We start from the raw sequence: 20,264 nt of genomic DNA on the forward strand, positions 1-20,264 counted from the left end.
CTTTTGGTGCTTGTGCAAGTTGCAAGTCCAAGACTGACTCCCTGCTGTCATGTTGTTGTTTTATTTTGGAGTCGAGAGTGAGGCTTCCTGCTGGTTTTCTCAAAACTGCATAAAACTCAGCGTATCCAGGCGACGCCAGTCTGACATGGACATAAGCAGAATGTTGGTGCACGTCAGTTTGACGCAAGCAGTCAGACCATGTGTTGGTGTGTAGGCAGTAGTGCGAAATTGAAAGAAAACAAGGGAAAGGTAGCACAAGAAAAGCATGCTGTGAAGGCACTGTAATTAGAGTCACATTATAATTGCTGTCTGTTATTAGTCATGGTGATTTGAATAAGGCCATGAAGGAATGTGTGCCTGTGTGAACACATGCTAATGTTAATCATGAGCCTGTGATTTCCCAGCAGGTTCTATCATTATTAAGCAACTAATTATATTTCTGAAAATCCCAATAATATCAAGACCTCCAGTCATAAGTCCTACTTGATGCTGTTTGTGTGAAAGTCAGCTTGATCTTTCTCATCCCCTAATGTTGGTTTTGTTGCTTGTGTTTGTGTGCTTTTGTGCAGATCTGCTACAGACAGATATGGCCCCCTTATTCTAGAGAAGTTTTTAACCCTCCATCCAAACTACCTTAGTACACAAAAAGAAACAACCAACAAAAAGAAACCCAGAAGATCAAACATCGATTAAGAAACTCCCTCATACAAACAGTAAAGTGAAAGAGACAGCTACAGAGGTCTAGCTCAACTCAGTGCACCAATCCGTCCATCCTCTACAAAGCAGAAGATGGAGTGGAAACCCTTCTTGTTCACTGGCCTCTCTCTGGCCTTGTGTGTGTTTCTCAACCTGACTCTCGCCACCCCATCTGGACCTGCTTCGGCCACCTGTGCTACACTTGAGCAAAGCCGCTTTTTTGGTGTCTTCTCATCCAAAACGGCACTTCCTGCATCCCCATGCTCATGGACCCTGCAGAATCCTGACCCTCGTCGCTACACTGTCTACATGAAGATTACCAAGCCAACCGAATTTTGCACACCACGCCAGATCAAGACCTTCCAGTTTGACTCATTCCTGGAGACTTCACGAACCTACCTGGGCATGGAAAGCTTTGATGAGGTAGTGCACCTGTGTGATGCTACATCTTCAGTGGCCTACCTTGAGTCCAGCAAGCAGTTCCTGCAGCTCAGGAAGGTGGTGCCTCACATTGGGACAGAGCTCATGGTGGAAGAAGATGGAAATGATGATGAGGGCAGACAGTTCAGTGCTGAGTTCCTGGTTGTGGGGAAGAGGAACCCAAGTGTACCTGCCTGTGAAATGCTCTGCAAGTGGCTTGAGGATTGTCTGGCAACCAGTTCCCAAGGCAACCCTTGTGGAATCATGGCCACACCATGCCAGTGCTGGGAGCCACCCAAGAGGAGGACAGGCGGGTGCTACAGGGGTGGAGTCTACACAGAGAAATGCACAGCCTCTATTAGAGACAACATCAGGGATGCTGAGATCATGAGTAAGTGTCAGTGTGTTTATGAGTGCTCTAATGTTTGCTTGTATGTTTGCTTGTTCTCTATAACTCTGTAAAAAAGACATGAAAGAGAGAGAACATTGATTCCAAGAAGATAGATATGGGTTTGCAATATTGCCACCTGCTGGAAAAAGCAACAAATTACATGCAAACACACTTTTGCTTGCCAATTTTGATTTTAAACACTAATGTTACCACCTTTTTCAAACTGAGAGATCTTTCTTGCAGAACCCTCTATGCTCAGAGATCATAAACAGCACATTTAGCGGCAGTGTGTAAAATAAACCCAGTATTTTTCACCCTCCAAACATCTCACCAGGCTTAAAAACCTGCTATTGAAGTGGTGGTGAGAGTCATTTAGCCCTGATGTGGAGCCAAGCAGGTGTGTGTGAGATTGGGGAAAATTGAGGCGTTAGTGATATGAGGCAAAGAGGTGATGTTCACACAATGCCTCCACCACTAGGGAGGGGAAGGCAATCGATGCGTCGCACTTGTGGTTGCCATAGTAACCCGCCGGTCTCCAGCGATACGGCACACATGCAACGCTGCAGGTGCTCAATCCCTTTTCATACTGCTTTCTCATGCTGCGCTCTGGCATTTTGTACTCAAAGCCTTCTATTTTGCTATCAGCATCCAGAGAAAAGTTTAACTTTAACTGTAATGTCAGTGCTGTTTAGATTTATTGACTCCTCAGCTGAATTCATGATACATTTTGTTTTCAAGGGCAAATGCCAGACCAGATGATGAAATCTTGTACCCACTGAGAAAAACTGAAGGACTAAAAAACTGAAAAACAGCAGTGTGGCAGGTTGCAGTTCAATAATGTAATCCACCAGGTGGCAGTCTTGTTAGTCATTTTAAACCTGAGCCTGCAGAACACACTGCCCTGCACATTTTAGACTTTTCTCTACTCTAACATACCTCATGTAGCTAATTAACAACACTTCCTGAGTTGAAGAGAGTGTATTAAAGCAGGGAAACCATTAAGATGTGCAGAACCAGGACTGAGACCCTGTGCCTTCATTAGTAAGTTTCTTCTTAATGATCTGTTCACCAACTTTCTGAAGAGTGAAAATATGGCTTGTCTAATTGCAGAGGGTTGGTCTGGATGGGTCCGCTGGTCCGAGTGCAGCAACGAATGTGGAGGTGGTGTTCAGGTGCGCAGCAGAGCATGTCAACCTGAAGATGGCATCTGTGAGGGTGTGGTTGAGGAAGCCAGAGCTTGTAATCCCCAACCCTGCATTGGTAAGAATGACTGTTCATTATAAATACAAATTGTAAATGGAAAATGGAGTGATCTCTAATGAAGGTTAAATATCTACCTGAGCAGGTAAAGTACGCCAGCGTAGCCAGGCTCTGCGTTCCATCATCGGCCTGAGGAGAGACAACGGAGAGGAGATAACAGTTCCTCAAGCTGGTAACCAGAGTTAACTTCTGTTATTTTACATCTTTTTAAGGTTGCATCTTCTGTTCAGAACATTGTCTTAATGAACCTCTCGGTTATAGATGGAGTTCAGGATCAGTGGTCCTCATGGAGCTCCTGTTCTGTTACCTGTGGTGAGGGCTGGCAGAGTCGCACACGCAACTGCATGTCATCCGGAAACAGCGTTATGTGTATTGGCCCTTTGAGAGAGAACAGACCCTGCAACAACTCTGTGGCCTGCCCAGGTACACACACAGACAGATATTCACATGCACACACTAATAATGTACACTAATTAAATGTAGTACACTAGTAATGAGTACCTTTGGTCCTAATATAATGTGTGTATAGTGTTAAGATCACGGTTTCTCCCATAATTAAGTGAATGGAGCCTGGGACGAGTGGGCACCATGGAGTCTGTGTTCATCTACATGTGGTCGTGGCTACCGTGACCGTGTCCGTACCTGCAAACCACCCAATAATGGAGGAGAACCATGCACTGGGCCCAGAAAACAGACCAAATTCTGCAACATTGCCGTCTGCCCTGGTAAGTGTCATTGACAGTTTCAACACCAGATGGCGATGTCGTCCACAGTCTGTTCATGCGCTGCAGCATAAAATGGAAGGCCACTCAGTTTTTTTCTTTCTTTTTACTTTGCTAGAACATGGCTTAAGTGGTTTTGCTCTTTTTTTTTAGCCATGAAACCAGAGAGAAATGCCCTTCTATCTGCAACTACTCGGTGAAAATAAAATGGAAAACAGATTTTGACATTGATTATTCTTGTCACTTCTTTGTAGTTGATGGTTCCTGGAATGAATGGTCTGCCTGGAGTCCCTGCTCTGCCTCCTGCTCCAATGGAACCATGCAGCGCGTGCGAGATTGTAACGGTCCATCATATGGAGGCTCGGAGTGCCGTGGAGACTGCCGTGAAACCAAAAACTGCTTCCTCAGAGACTGCCCAGGTATGTTCACACCTTGTAGAAGTGGATGTTTTTGGGCAATCATAGTGAGATAGTGACTAATGAACAGGAGTAACAGATTCAAAAGTTAGACTGTGTTTTGACTTCACAGTGGATGGGCGATGGCTCTCCTGGAGCTCTTGGAGCAGCTGCAGTAAGACATGTGGAGGAGGCAGCCAGCAAAGGCAGAGGGTGTGTGAGGGACCATTCTTTGGTGGAGAACCCTGCATTGGAGACAAATCTGACATTCGGCACTGCAATGAGAAGAGATGCCCAGGTAAAAAAAAAAACAACCAAATTTAAAAAAAAAACAAGCAAAACAATAAAGATATATTTATACTCTTATACTACAAAGTAGTTCTGTTTTGTTTTATAATAATACTACAAAGCTAAACTGGTCTGAACATTGTACCATACAGAACCCCATGAGATCTGTGGTGAGGAAAGCTATGGAAATGCAGTGTGGAAGAGAACTCCAGCTGGTGACACCGTTGCTGTTCCATGCCCCTCTGATGCAACAGGTACTGAACAGAACATTGTGACACCACCCAAAAATATCTGTTTCAAAGGGGACCTGCTTGTAATGGTCTTCCTTGACCTTTCATATGTCCCATAAGGATCATTAGAACACACTGATCTGCTCTTTTCCAGGCCTTGTCCTTCGCCGATGCACCCTGGATGCTATCGGTTTGGCCTTGTGGGGAAACCCTAGCTACATCAAATGTGTCTCCAGAGAATACCAAGATATCCAGGCACTGGTAAGACTCCAAATATTTATTGCTATAGAATTAAAAGTTAAACTATTTTCAAAATGCCTGATAGTACTGCTTGTTTATAGTAACTATCATGTCTGATTCTATCCTCAGACCCGTGAGCAGTACTCCAAGGCCAAGACAGGAGTGCAGGTAGATGGTGTGTCTGAAATGCTCTACAGGCTAAGGATGATCTCAAATGATGCAACAAAGTACAGTGGGGACTTGCTGGCGGTCATGGAAATGCTGAGGAACACTTCAGAGGTTTTCAGAAGTGCTGGTTACAGTGTCATTGATGTAGAGGTAAAGACCACTTCAGATAACCAGTGGTTGTCTTTAGAAGTATCAAGAACATTGCTTAATTTGATGCCAAATGAGAATTGTTGTTTCTCTTTAATTAGAATTATGTCCAGACAATCAGCAATTTGCTGAAGGAGGAACACCATGGCAAATGGCAAGAAGCACAGCTGGTGAGTGTGTGTCTGTGTCTTCCCTGACAGATTCAGCATTCTCATGATTACTCAGAGACCATTTGCCAATGTACTGCAAGTGAATATAGAATCTGACTGAGTCATTAGCAGAATAACCCTGTGGTGTGGGCTCTAGAAGGTGTTGCACGTGAATTCGATTCACAGCTCTCCCTCTTTGGCAGTCAGAACCATTTGTCAACATTTAAGAAAGCATTTTGGATGAGTTGTACCTATGATAGGAGGCTGATTCACTTGCTTCACATGCTGGTGTCCCATCTGGAGTACCTGTCCAACAAATAAAGGAGCTTCCAGACTCTTAGGGTTGTCAGTTACAATACATTAATGGCATTTAGCAGACATTCTTATCCAGAGCAGCATACCAAGGGCAGCATTTGGGGGTTAGGTACCTTACTCAAGGGTACTTCAGCTATTCCAGGGAATCAAACTGGCAGCCTTTTGGTCCCAAAGCTGCTTCCCTAACCATTAAGCTACAGCTTCCCCAAGATGAGGCCAGATCAGAATGGTAAGGTTAATTAACCTATTCTTGCTGATCCAGGGAATTGAACCACCAATCTTTTGGTCCCAAAGCAGCTTCCACAACCATTAGGCCATGGCTTTCCCCTGAGTTACAGGTCTGATGGAGTTACAGGTCCCCCTAAGTTACAGGTCTGATGGAGAACCAACTCGACCTGCTTCTGACACTTAGACAAGATCTACAAGATCGTTAACCCTGTCCTGGTCTCTATGTTCAGCTTGCATGAGACATGTTTGCACTATGTTTCAACTATATATCAAGAGAACTTGCATTGTTCTCTTATGATTCCCTTATGCAGACTTGCCAACATCATATTGTTAGGAACCATGTTACCATTCATCAGCAAGGTCTGAAGCTGACAATATATATTTTTCAAACTTGTTTCATCTCATTGTTGTCTAGTCTCTTTTGAAATGACTTGTACTTCCACTGAAATTTTAATGCACTCAACTGGCACAGGGAGCTTAAGAGAAAAAGAATCACTCCACCTACACAGCAATCTGTATGTTGTCATGGCAGCTCATGAGGGAACAGGAGCTGTACAGGCCACGAAATGAAGGACACCTCACGCCTACACACATGCGCACATACCGTATGCGTCAGAGAGACGTACAAATTCCCTCACACCCACAGATGAATCAGCTACGGCACCGTTTATGGAACTGTGGAAGTATGCATGTTGCTGAGTTCTATACATGGTTAGCATTACTGAAAAGTTGAAAGGTGCTTTATCTTTTCCAGAGAAAAAAAAAAGATATTTGCAGATCTTGTATGGTGCTGAGAAAATGACGTGCATATGAATCATCTTTGTTTCCTTCTCATAGATGGGGGTGAACATTAGGGAGCTGTTCAGCTTGTTCGAAGACTTCGTTGACATCATTGGCAAACAGATGAGAGATTTCCAAGATATTTATGAGATGACTGAGAACTTTGGTGAGTTAGCAGGGTGGTTTTGTGACTTTCATGTGTTTTACAAAGGACCTCAATTTCTGCTAATATCCTTGTTGTGCCTTGACATGAACCCAAATTTGAGTCATTAGTCTGTATCCGTGACGCTTTCCTACTGGTTGTACCGGCAGTGCTGAGCATTCAGAAGCATCCCAAAACTATGACTTCAGATGTGACCTTCCCCATGAAGGGATGGAGAGGCATGATGGAGTGGGTCCGCAATTTGGATGAGAAAATTGTAGTGTCACGCAATGCCCTCAGTCTGGAAGTGCCAGGTACATACATACACTCTCTTATCAGCAAATTCATGAATATAAATATATATATATATATATATATATATATATATATATATATATATATATATATATATATATATATATATATATGTTAGAGGTCAGAACTGGAGATCAGGTGGAATTTTTCAACCTAGGTTAGAATTTTTAACCCAGTTCATAATTTGCTACTTGTATTAGAAACACTTACTATATCTAGGGTGAGGATTAGGATTTGGGAACACTTTGTATTTCTAACTACTTGATGGCATACTAAGACTGAACTCTTTAATAAATTCAAAATATATATATCACTTTTTCCATTGTAATTGTTGCTGGAGTAGTGGTTAAGGTGTTGGGTTAAGAATCAGAAGGTTCTAAATTTGAATCCCAATGAAGTATGAAAAAAGGTATATATTTTTTTAAATGCTAATTAGGTAGATAGGAATAGACAGACAAGAGGAAATACAAGGTAGGTGTCAATGGAAAGGAAGTAGATGGAAGAAAGAGAGATAAAAGAAGTAATGGAAAATCCCTTTTAAGAATCTTAGATAATCCAAAATTTTACCTAGGTTGGAAATTATAAACTAGGTTAAAAATTTTAACCCAGGCCCAGAAAAAATCACCCAGGTTGAAATTTTTTGATCTGTAACATTATATATATATTTTTTTTCTTTTTTACATACATATTTATATAAAATTGCCAAAATTTCTCACTTTTAATGATGCATTTTCATGCAGATGCTGAAGAGAGCACAGGCTTCATAACTGGCATTGTTCTCTACAGAAATCTGGGCCCTATCCTGTCAGTGCAGAAGTATGCCATCGCACACACACACACAAAAAAAAATATATGACATGACACTATCTTTGTCCTCTGAGAGGTACAAGAGAACAAACCCTCATATCATGCCTAACAGAGTTATTTCTCTCCTCAGCAACAGCACCTTGCTGAACTCGAAAGTTGTCATGGTAACAGTGAAGCCTAACCCCGGTTTCCTGTCTACCCCAGTTGAAATCGAGTTCCCTCACCTGCACAATGTAAGTAACATCATCAAAATCAATCAATCAACCCTTGTGTATCTCTAGAAAATGTTCTAGACATACCTAAACACCCAAACTCATCTTGCTGTCTTTGCAGGACACCGTCAATGAGACATGCATCGCCTGGGACGAGAGTGAAACGTAAGTGTTAATTATGTAGCTTGCAGTGTTTATGCGTGGGTGCGTGTCTATAAACGAGTGTGTGTCTGCTCTGAATTTAACAGGCCAGCTGGCCATCATGCTTTCACAGCAGCAAAGGGCATTCACACTCGTCTGCCCCCAGTGCCATGTGTGCAAGTTACATGCGTACACACATACACACACATTTAGGAGTTCCACAGCATTTGGAATCCAAAAAAATCCTGAACCCTGTTTATCAAACTGGATATGAATGAATTAATTTGTAAATCATTTGCAGGAGCATTCACACAAGAATTTTGGAGTTTATGAAAACCTTGTTCGTTCAGAATAACGTTTATATCTGACAAGAAGCTCCTTAGTTTGTGTAAATTTATGTATATTCTCAGATTGTCATCTGAACCTTATTTGATTGGCTTTAAATCATACAACTGGCATGAATTACTGCAATTTTATATACAGATCACGTAGACATGTTAAAATCCTTTAGACAAAGGATGTTCAATTGGGATAAAAGTAATGGCACAGTAGAAAAGGTTTAGTGCCTATTTGTCTTTGAGTTAGTATTACTTGAAGATTTAGCACACAGTGCCTTTAGGAGGCACTCTTTCACCATTTAATCATCACTTTATCATTTTTCACTTGTGAACTTTGTCTTTTCTGGGCATCCATAAATGTAAATTAGCTGTGCCTTGAATCTGTTTGTTAAACCATCTATCAATATACAAACAAGCATGAAGAAAATCAAAAGTTTTGTATATCTGGCAGGAATATAGAGTTTTTTGTGTTTGTGTGCAAAAAAAATATTCAAACACAACTTTACTACAACTACTAATAATAATGGTTTAATATCTGAGTTTCCACAAATATGGCTCTTCCACCCATCCATTATCTGTAGCCGCTTATCCTGTTCTACAGGGTCGCAGGCAAGCTGGAGCCTATCCCAGCTGACTATGGGCGAGAGGCGGGGTACACCCTGGACAAGTCACCAGGCTGACACAGAGACAAACAACCATTCACACTCACACCTATGGTCAATTTAGAGCCACCAATTAACCTAACCTGTATGTCTTTGGACTATGGGAGAAACCAGAGCACCTGGAGGAAACCCACGCAGACACGAGGAGAACATGCAACCTCTACACAGAAAAGCCCTTGCCGGCCACTGGGCTCAAGCCCAGGACCTTCTTGCTGTGAGGCAACAGTGCTAACCACTACACCATTGTGCCACCCAAATATGGCTCTTCATCTGATATAAAAGCTAAATATACATACTCTACTAATGTTACAAGTCCTAAATACTAATTGTTAATTTCATAATGCTAAATATAAAAGATAAGAAAATTTCCTAGCCTGAGATCCAAAAAAACACTTTACTTATAATACTAAATATTGGAGATATATGAAAAATAAGTCAAATTTGAAATTTGAGCAATATTATGATACTAATGGAGGAAAAATGATCTGAGACAAAGTGAAGGAATTAAACGCTATGATTACCGAATTGGGGCGGCACGGTGGTGTAGTGGTTAGCGCTGTCGCCTCACAGCAAGAAGGTCCTGGGTTTGAGCCCCGGGTCCGGTGAGGGCCTTTCTGTGTGGAGTTTGCATGTTCTCCCCGTGTTTGCGTGGGTTTCCTCCGGGTGCTCCGGTTTCCCCCACAGTCCAAAGACATGCAGGTTAGGTCAACTGGTGACTCTAAAGTGAGTGTGAATGGTTGTCTGTGTCTATGTGTCAGCCCTGTGATGACCTGGCGACTTGTCCAGGGTGTACCCCGCCTTTTGCCCGTAGTCAGCTGGGATAGGCTCCAGCTTGCCTGCGACCCTGTAGAAGGATAAAGCGGCTAGAGATAATGAGATGAGATGAGATTACCGAATTGATAAACAAAAAGTATAAATGTAACAGCAATGGTATAATGCTGTGTAGCAATAAACAAATTAATAATAATAATAATGAAAGCACTAAGATACTAATGGGAATTATACTGATAAAGTTAAACTAGATTATTAATTATTATTGTTGTTTGCGCAACGGTTTCTAAGGATTTCATAGTTTTCTGTAGAGAAAGTCCTAGCATCTATACATGATTTAGTCTTAGCTGGAAGTGAATTAATTAATGTTGCAGCACACTCCTGAAAAGTGTTAGATACTAATGAGATGACTAAATTAACTGTGCTGCTTGAGCACAGAGTCCTTGAGTGTTGGACGCATTCTAAATGTAACGACTGTGGCCAAGTGCTACTGTAAAGGGTTTTATGTGCAGTCTTCAGCAGATGCCAGTCTCCCACATGGGTAGCCAGTCTAGTTAGATGATAGTCTATGCTATCTAATAAATTGATAAATGAGGCCCAATGTATTTATTGTACAGTATGTGCTGCAGTTCATTTTCCGGCTAAAATTGATCCGAGTCAAAGTTCCAGTCCATATCATGATCAGTGCAAGGGATGTGATCTCATACATGACACGTTGAAGTTGTGGCTGTTCGAGCAGACAGATTCATGCTCCATCGTTCCACAGCAGTAAATAGGCCAGATGAAAGTAGAACATGTGGGCTAGCACTGAGCCATTACTCATTCGCTCTCTGAGTAAGAGTAAGGAAGAGTAGTAAAAGAAGTCAGTCTAAATTCCACTTCCATTTCCATAAAAGGGCAGAGATATAGATAGATAAAAGAGCGAAGTTTAAAAATGGAAGCTACAAAGACATATATTCATATTAAGCGATGAGTGAGATGCCTCATATGTCTGTGAAGGTTCTCAGTCATCCAGGTCATAGTAATCCGTAGGTGCTAAAGAAGGCAACTAGCCTTGTTTGAAATTCTTGAAGATGTTTCACATATCATCCGAAAGACTTCTTCAGTTCTGTCTGATTAGTGAGGATCCTCTAGTGGACCAAAAGCAACCCTAAGGAGAGTCATGGAGGTGACATGGGTGGTTGACCTTCTCAGTCATCCTGTAGGTGTTAGGGTCACTGGAGGCTGGGTGTGAACGTAAAATGCCTCGTCTCACACTCAAGACCAAGATGTATGCATAGAGGCACTTGGTGAAGGACAAGTTGTAGATAAGGATAAAAAGAACTAGGCTACCTGAGAGATGGGATTTAATTTTTTTTTCACTCACATTGATCAGTGCAGGAAATGTACACATTGCGCCATCACTACCTCCATCCAAGCTTCACAACTATCTTTCTTTCACTGTGCCATTTCCATGGCCGACCCTGTGTGGTTATGTGAGCTGACATCGACTCTCCTTTGCTACCCCGCCATCTCCACTGCCAAGGGTGCCATGGCAACCGCATCTTCTCTCAGACAGGGAAAGGGAGAAGAAAGGGAGACATTTAGACATTATTCATTATGTGCTGTAGATGTCATCATGTGACCTGGGAAACAGTTCTCATGCTGGCATTTTATGACATGACCTGTGATCTTAACTTTTATCTGAATTCATTACTGATGTTACATAATTGGACCAAAGAAACAAAATAGACAAGGTGTGGGATTTGTTTAGAAAAAAAAAATCTTTATGATTGCATTAGGATGCACTGAATTTGTCGAGAATCAGTAGCTCTGTGGCTCTGCCTCTTTCTCTCTCTCTCTCTCTCTCACTGTCTTTTTTTGTCCCCTTTCTTACCACTGACACCTATTATGTAGAACACGCGTGTGGGGAGAGGCGGGAAAAAAATCCCGAGGGTTCATTTTGCAGTGTGAGATCTCTCTGAAACACTTGCTCTTTCCTTCTCTCTCTCTCTCTCTCTCCCCCTCTCTCCCCCTCTCTGCCTCTCTCTCAGTGAGTCGTTGCTGGGCTCGTGGTCGGCACGCAGCTGCAGAGCGCTCGCGCTCGATTCAGGCAGGACCAAGTGCGCGTGTGACGCTCTCTCCACGTTCGCCATCTTAGCACGGCCGAATCCCGAATCGGTGAGTCCACTACGTGCGTGCTTGCATTTGCGTGGGAGATGTGTTTGTTGTTTGTGCGTACATCAGTGTGTGTGTGTGTGTGTGTGTGTGTGTGTGTGTGTGTATGCATGGCGTTGTTGTCTGTTGAAGCAGAAAAGAGGAGGACAGCCAAAAGGCATGTGTTGGGGTTTTAATAATCAATAATCATAATCAATATGCAGCAGAATAAATCTTTATAGATGGAAACAGGTTTATGCAAAACGTTTGCACGTTCATTAGTATACAGTATTCGTGTAGATATGTCTGCATGCCTCCAGTCTATTCACGCAATCAGTTATTGATTAAAGGACAATAGTCGGATTAATCATGACTCTTTCAAAATTTTAATTTCATATTAACATTCTCTGTTGACGAACCATTCAAAACCTCATCATCGCTTTGTACATGTATATATACATATATATACATACGACATATATTTTTTTTCCCACCTAACATTTTGTTTGCTCTGACACCTACAGGCTAATTACAGCACTTGATTACCTTATCGAACAATTTCCATGACTAAGAAAGAAAGAAAAAAAGAATGGCTGCTGGGTTTTTTTTTTTGCGCAGAGCTGTGCAGATCTTCTCTCCAGCTCATTTGATTGGAGGCTGCCTTGCTGCGCCTAAAGCATCTTGCTCTGCTGTTGCCTTGGCAACCGTATCCGCAGCACCCGATTCTTGTGTGATGGAGCTGTCCGAGAGATAGGGGAGGAATAACAAGACCACTGGCCTTCAAAAGACTAACGTGCACACGTCTTATTTTGCAGACCAGCTTTTGGAACGCGTGTGCATTTTATCAATTACAGATTCAGATTCAAAGCTACTTTCGTCGAAAACAAAATCGACGCTTTCTATTCTCCGTCTTCTTTGTTGTTGCTTTCTATCAATCTGATTTCATTTGAAACAAAAGCCAGTATCAGGAACACTTATCTTGTTATTATATAAATCCAACATTCCTGTAGAACGATTCAGCCGCATTTCATAGTACAACACATACTATCAGCAGAGTGACTATACACTAACAATCATGATCTACACATGAGAATAAGCCTATGAAGCATTTCTAAGAGGCATTTTGACAACTCCATAGCTCCAAACCAGATGATTATTGCCCGTGAGAAAGGAGAGAAAGCAGAGCTCTGATGAGATATGCTCTACTTCCTCCCGTGTTCGAATGTCCTTAATCAGTCTGTCTCATGTGAGTCACTGGAACAGGACAATCATTAGCACATGCGTTATTCTCTGCGGCTTCCTTGTCCTGATTTTCTCTGGTTTTCTTTCTTGTCTAATAGACAAACATTCTGTCTTTCAAGGGCAAAAGCTGCCTGAGTCATATTTGGGTCGCACTAGCTGGATTTATCTTGTTATTCCACATGGAGAGAAAGAACAAGAACTGGAATCGCTATTAGTTCAGTTCTTCTGCTATAATTTACACAGAGTTCTGGTTCTGGTCTGGGAGCAGGCACTGATATTGACTGTGTGTGGGCTTAGAGGCGTAAATACATATGAGTAACACAACAAGAGGATACGCATGCATTTCATATAATAATAATAAGAAGCAGAACAATAATAATAATAATAATAATAATAATGGCATTATTCCATTCATTTGATTGATCGCCAACACTTTGTTTAACCTTAAATATGAGCAATTGCGTGCTCTGATTGGCTACTCTACTACTCAGCTATCAGCTCATATACCATGAGTAGAGAAAAACAAAATGGCGGAGCATGCTGCCGAACCAACCGAGGATGAAAGTTAGATACACACTCTTGAGTTAAGTGTATGCTCTAAGCCTCTCTAACGCGAGGGACACTAGTGTACACTGGAACCCAGGGCTCAGAGCTGAAGTATATAACATATAATACATAGCACTGAAAACCAACAGAGGACTGGAAATAAAGCTTATTAACAGCATAAAGCAAGTCAAGTAACAAGGCACAGGTGGAAGTGGAGCTCTAAAAGTCTGTCCCATATGCGGGACTCCTTCTGATAACAAATAGTGGAGTAATTTATTAAACACTTTTGAGACCTCAGAATAACACCAATTATTCTATCCACATTCACTGGATATGAGCAATCGTGCGCTCTGATTGGCTACTCTACTACTAGGCTATCAGCTCATATACCATAAGGAGAGAAAAACAAAATGGTGTTGCCAAACCAACTGAGCATAAAATAAAAACTCGAAAACAAAACCCCCAAAAATACAAAAAAAGGCAACAAAATATGGAATGAAAGTATTTGATGGTAAGAATGAATTGTTTTTATTTTTTAATAACTATTATTACAGCATTTTTCACAAATTGCTCCTGTCATTTCGCCGGTTTATTTACATTCTAAGCAGAAATGATTTTGTTGGATGTTTTGTATGTAGTTTTTATTTATCGAATTTGCTAAAAATAAAAATAAAAATGCTGTTTCTCAAAATCCAGTGAATGTGGATAGAATAAAACAGTTATTCCACTCACTCAATCTCGTCGTACCTGGCTTATAGCGGACTCGGGTATCAGCTTATGTACGACTCGATTTCGTGGAATAATTGTTAAATATGTACGGTATAGTATTTAGTGCAAGTCATGAAAATGATCATATAAAGACACAGTAATTAAGCCATAATGGAACACATTCACATGAAATACATGTCTAATATAAAGTGAGTTTGCTCCTAGTCACTTTTCAGGGTTTCATTCTTCCTCTTATTTGTGCACTTTTTTCTTATTTAACAGCTTTACGTACTCTCAGGTCTCGAAAATGAAGTGTGATCACCATTTTGAAATGCGATGCTTTTTATTGGATTATCAGCTTCTTGTATCACCAAATACTCAACCATATGTAAAAGAGAAAAGGATTACTATATATGTATTTCAACTTTTTAAGATGAAAACCTGCTAGCAAGTGATAATATTACATTACATTACAGGCATTTAGCAGAAGCTCTTATCCAGAGTGACATACAACATACCCAGAGCAGCCTAGGGAGTAGTTGGGGGTTAGGTGCCTTGCTCAAGAGCACTTCAGATAATACTACCAGTCCAGGGAATTGAACCAGTGACTTTTTGGTCCCGAAGTTGCTTCTCTAACCATTAGTCCATGGCTTCCCCTAATAGGGTGAAATAAGACATTGTATGGACACATCTGAGGTGTAGACGGCAACTTGGTGAAAATATACTGTAGATAGTTCATATATCAGCTGTGAAAAATACTATTATTATTATATTATTTGTTGTTGTTCATTAAAGGCCCACGCATGCTATATTCTCTTTCACACCATTTCACACACCACTGTGTGCCTGCTGGCATAAAATGAGCGTTTAGCTTCTACTCACTAACAACACAGATTATTGCAGAGGTGAAAATTAGTCCACCTGGCCCTTGCAGCACACACACACACATGCGCACCACATTTCACCTTTATTTCTCCTTCCCTCAGAACTGCCCTACTTCTGCCATTTATTTTGCCTGAAGGGAATATTGTGTGTGTGTGATAGCTAAACATTTTGCATCTCCTCCTCCCTAGAACATGGATAAGAACCTGCTGCCATCGGTTACTATGATCGTCGGATGTGGCGTTTCGTCCTTGACGCTGCTACTGCTCATCATCATCTATGTCTCTGTTTGGAAGTAAGAACATGAAAGAACACATCCCATACACACACACACACACACACACACAATTCTCGAAGGTTAATATTTACTGATTGATAAACTGACTGGTTTGTTTCTCCAGATATATACGCTCTGAACGCTCAGTCATCCTCATCAACTTCTGTCTGTCAATCATCTGCTCTAACGCTCTCATCCTGATTGGTCAGACACAGGCTCGCAACAAGGTATGACATCACTCTTCATGAAAAATCATCCTGTAGCACATTGTGTTCTATGTCTAATGCATTTTAATAAACGGAAAATCCTTTAATAACATTAACACCTATTTGTTTGTTTGTTTGTTTTCCTTCTCTCAGGTCATGTGCACCCTGGTGGCAGCCTTCCTCCATTTCTTCTTCCTCTCCTCTTTCTGCTGGGTTCTGACAGAGGCGTGGCAATCGTATATGGCTGTCACTGGTCGTCTGCGCAACCGCATCATCCGTAAGCGCTTCCTGTGCCTGGGCTGGGGTCTGCCGGCGCTCGTCGTGGCTGTTTCTGTGGGCTTCACCAAGGCCAAGGGATATGGCACGGTCAACTAGTGAGTCCTGCACTAACATTTCTCCATCTATCTCATGCACTCTTCCGTTTTTGTTTTGTTTGATTTTTATCTAAGTTACTAACATGACGTGCTTCTTTTTGCCCTATAGTTGCTGGCTGTCTCTTGAAGGAGGGCTTCTGTACTCATTTGTTGGACCTGCCGCTGCTGTTGTGTTGGTAAATAAAACCAGACACATTCTACTAGTACAATAGACAGATCATATTCATGGAGCGGGTATATGGGGATGTGAAAATACCTTTGTGCTGCTCTTGACCTCACTTTGTGCTTTTGTGTGTGCGCTAGGTGAACATGGTGATTGGTATTCTGGTCTTTAATAAGCTTGTGTCGAAGGACGGGATCACAGATGTGAAGCTGAAGGAGAGGGCAGGGTAAGCAGAGAGCTGTACATTCATTGTTATTTATTTAGGCTTTTTTATATTGAAAAATATTCAGGATTTTGTCATTTGAAAGCAACAAACATTGGGTTTTTTTTGATTGGATGGATGGATGGATGGATGGATGGATGGACGGACAGATGGAAGGCACCAAATTCAAACATCACAGCCAATTATGTGTAATTAAGGAAGCCAATAAAAATCACAATTAATCAGCTCTATTCATTAACCAAGAAGAAATTCTGAATGTAGAGAATTGAAGAGTCTCACACACACACTAGCTGTGGTTAACACATCATGTTGGTTCCTGCAGGGCGTCGTTATGGAGCTCTTGCGTGGTTCTCCCCCTGCTGGCTCTGACCTGGATGTCAGCTGTGTTGGCCATCACAGACCGACGCTCGGCTCTCTTCCAGATCCTCTTTGCCGTCTTTGACTCACTCGAGGGCTTCATCATCGTCATGGTGCACTGCATCCTGCGACGAGAGGTGAGCTGAGATGCAAACACTTGGCCACAAATATGCAGCCATTATAGAACTCACTGCATGGGGTAGAAATAAATATTTATAAATATAATGCTTCGATTAAGTGTGTGCATATGTGTTATAGGTACAAGAGGCCGTGAAATGTCGTGTAGTCGATCGTAAGGATGATGGGAATGGTGACTCTGGGAGCTCGCTACAGAATGGCCACACGCAGCGCCTGGTGAGTGTCTCTCTCACACACACACACACAAACTCAGGAAGCAGCATTAGCATTCTCATGCATTTTACATGATAGCTTGCAGCAGTCACAAATAGCTGTTGATTTTCATTTTAACTCTCTCCATATTTTTTCCCTCCCTCTCTGTTTTGTCTTGCTTATAGGGTGACTTTGAAAAGGATGGTGACTCAAACAGACCAGGTGAGATGACCAGCTTAACACTTCCTGTTTTATATATACAGCATATGTTGTTATTTTCACACTTGCTAAGAATGTCAGATTCCTTCGGAAATAGATTTGACAGCTGGATAAGCTTGAGTCTATAGTTAGAGCAAGCCTTAGCAGAAGATGTGGCATGAATTACCTTGAAACACGACCAAAACAGCTGTCAATCCAGCAATTTAGTTAGAACAACATGATCAAATCTCTAGCACTGAGCTACAATGCATTAAATCATCTCATTGTTTTTGTTCTCAGGTGGCATGAAGAGCTCTTCAGAAGAAAAGATGCCTCTCCCCCAGCTGCCTCTTCCCATGGGTCCCAATTTCCACACACTGCCCTCCAAGCCCAGCGCCAAGACTCACATGCCTCCCATGCCTGACTACTCCAGCCACACTCTGACCCTGCGTCGTGATAAGAGCCGTGGAGGCGAGCCCCCCTGCTCCAAGCCCATCTACGTGTGCGACAGCGACATCTTCACTCAGATGGACCCCGAGCTGGTGCATGTGCCGACTGAAGGTGGTGCTCCTGATGCAAGCGGCTACATGCTGATGCCCAACACCACGTCCACTCTGCGATCCAAGCCCAAGGATGACATCTCTTCTGCCAAGTACAACATCAGCATTGAGCAACTGCCTCAGGCACGCATCATGCATCTGGGCAGCGGATACGCTGAGCCTCAGGCTGCTTATGCCACCAAGCCAGTACCTGCTGACCGTGCCAGTGTATCATACTCAGAACGTGACTCACCCCTGCAGAACGTGCACAATATTTCCAGCGAGAGCCATGTCACCAGTTTGCTAGGAGACACCTTTGACTCCATGAACTCTATGATGTCGAAGAGTGAGACCATCTCAACACTGTCCATGAGCTCGCTGGAGGTCAGCGAGGGGGTGAGTTGAAATACATCATTGCAGCTAAATACTGGTAGAAAAGTTATTCTTTTCTGAGTTATATAAGCCTAAGCATCTGACGCAGATTTTTTTTTGGGGGGGTTGTGTTCCTTTATTTTGAGAGAGTTTCATAATATAGGAAAAATGTACATTTTATACCACTTGGCTCACAAATAACATTTGAATGTTATTAAGAATGACTAATGTTTGTTCATTCCGCCTTTTCTTATCCTGTCTTTCCCTCCAACAACCACATTGCAGAGGCAGAAATCTCGTTATGCTGAGCTCGACTTTGAGGTAATTATGTTTTCATAACTCACCTGCATAGCAGCAGTATTATTACTATGCATGGAAACATCTATACCGTCCTGAAGGCAAAAACTTTTGAGAAGATTTATAGCCTTTGGCATGTTTTTTTGGCTAATAAAAGATAATTCATGAGAATAGAGCATCCAGCTGAACTACTAAGTCATAACTTAGACAACTTTACTTTGTGAAAGATGGTAAACTATCAGTTCTAACCATCTTTGTTCTGTTCTGTGCTCCATGTAGAAGATCATGCATACACGAAAGCGCCATCAGAACATGTTTCAGGACCTCAACAGGAAATTGCATCATGCTGAGAAAGACAGAGAATCACCCGCTTCTGACAGCAAGGTAAAATGCCAATATCATGCTAATAGTTTCTAATAAATAGGATTGATCCATATCAAAAACTCTGTATGGCTGCCATTTAGAGCAGCCATCTGGCATTTCACTCGCATCTCAATTTCCCACCTTCGTTTGCTTTCATCTTAATTTGCTCTTGCTCCGAAGGAGAGGTGGGGAGAGAGAGAGGGAGGGGGAAACATAAGTGTTAAAAGAACAGGCATAAAATAGAAATCCTGAGACCTCGGCTTACTTTCTTAACTTTCCAAAAGTGTGTGAAAGTCAGGTTGTGTAAAAGACAGTTGGGATAATTGTTCATTTCTTCTGTGCAGTCTGTGAGGTGGAGTGTATCTTCTGCAGGAAGTGACAAAACAAGCCACAGTGTAAGTGTCTCTTACACCTTCTTTTTTTGAATAGGAATTGTTACTGCTTTAAGGGAAAATAATGTTGATTCAGTCCATACACAAGTCTGTTAATGGAAATATGCAAAATGCTGCATGTTTCGGCAAAATGAAATAAACCTCTTTTACACTGTGTTGTTAGATTAATGGATACACAACATTAATATCCAAATGTAGCAGAAACATTCTTTTCTATTTTATCCCGGAAACGTTCATAGCCTTTAATAGCATTTCAATGGAGAACACAGATTGGTGTCTTAACTCATCCTAATACAGCTCACATTTTCTCCTCCAGGATAAACAACAAGGACTGGGTGAGCGTTCATGGGAGACCATGCCCCGATCGCAGGCATCACCGCCATCATGGGTACGGAAGGAGCTCGAGCCTTTGGCAGCATCACCCTTAGAGATGCCCTCTGTTGAATGGGAGAAGCCTGGCACTGCCATCCCACTGGTAGGCCAGGACATCATCGACCTGCAGACGGAAGTGTGAGGCCCTTACCAAAAAAAATCCTGTGTACCCTGGCTTCTTTTGGTTTGGGAAAGAAGAGGGAGCAAGCGGAATCAGAAGGGAAAATTGGGAGATCAAGAATGATATATAGAGTGTAGGGGTGGAGAGAGAGAGAACCAAAAACCATTTCCTGATATCCAAAGAATAAAGGAGGGGAATTAATGAGAAAGTTTGCATAGTTTGGGATTTATGTAGCCTCAAATAATGAAGGAGGAGGAGGAGGGGGGAGGGGATCTAATGTATGGATGGATCTGATGGAGTGGCTTTGGTTCTCCTCTGGGCACAGTAAGGTTCTCGTTTATTTCCGCCA

The 20,264-nt window shown here is 42.0% G+C and overlaps 1 protein-coding gene across 1 annotated transcript; it reads left to right on the forward strand.

The window, feature by feature from the left end:
* The first annotated feature begins 789 nt into the window (after positions 1–789).
* On the forward strand, positions 790–19,936 carry LOC132874596 (adhesion G protein-coupled receptor B1-like). Its single transcript, XM_060910908.1, has 30 exons — positions 790–1,507; positions 2,618–2,767; positions 2,853–2,939; positions 3,029–3,190; positions 3,328–3,492; positions 3,744–3,908; positions 4,018–4,182; positions 4,325–4,426; positions 4,557–4,663; positions 4,772–4,960; positions 5,059–5,127; positions 6,487–6,595; positions 6,742–6,885; positions 7,627–7,702; positions 7,824–7,926; positions 8,027–8,070; positions 11,851–11,977; positions 15,523–15,626; positions 15,733–15,835; positions 15,968–16,188; positions 16,298–16,364; positions 16,492–16,577; positions 16,897–17,068; positions 17,190–17,285; positions 17,447–17,483; positions 17,760–18,394; positions 18,656–18,691; positions 18,947–19,051; positions 19,375–19,425; positions 19,739–19,936. The coding sequence occupies exons 1-30, from the start codon at positions 790–792 to the stop codon at positions 19,934–19,936; spliced, it is 4,593 nt and encodes a 1,530-aa protein (XP_060766891.1).
* Positions 19,937–20,264: the final 328 nt, after the last annotated feature.

This window comes from Neoarius graeffei, chromosome 2 (assembly GCF_027579695.1).
Source record: "Neoarius graeffei isolate fNeoGra1 chromosome 2, fNeoGra1.pri, whole genome shotgun sequence".
Classification (NCBI taxonomy): domain Eukaryota; kingdom Metazoa; phylum Chordata; class Actinopteri; order Siluriformes; family Ariidae; genus Neoarius; species Neoarius graeffei.

Excerpts from the sequence above, each read along its gene's own strand:
- LOC132874596 (XM_060910908.1), top strand. The coding sequence starts at position 790 with ATGGAGTGGAAACCCTTCTTGTTCACTGGCCTCTCTCTGGCCTTGTGT. Across the intron at positions 2,768-2,852 it reads TAATCCCCAACCCTGCATTG|GTAAAGTACGCCAGCGTAGC; the intron begins GTAAGAATGACT and ends CTACCTGAGCAG. Across the intron at positions 19,052-19,374 it reads CACCCGCTTCTGACAGCAAG|TCTGTGAGGTGGAGTGTATC; the intron begins GTAAAATGCCAA and ends TCTTCTGTGCAG.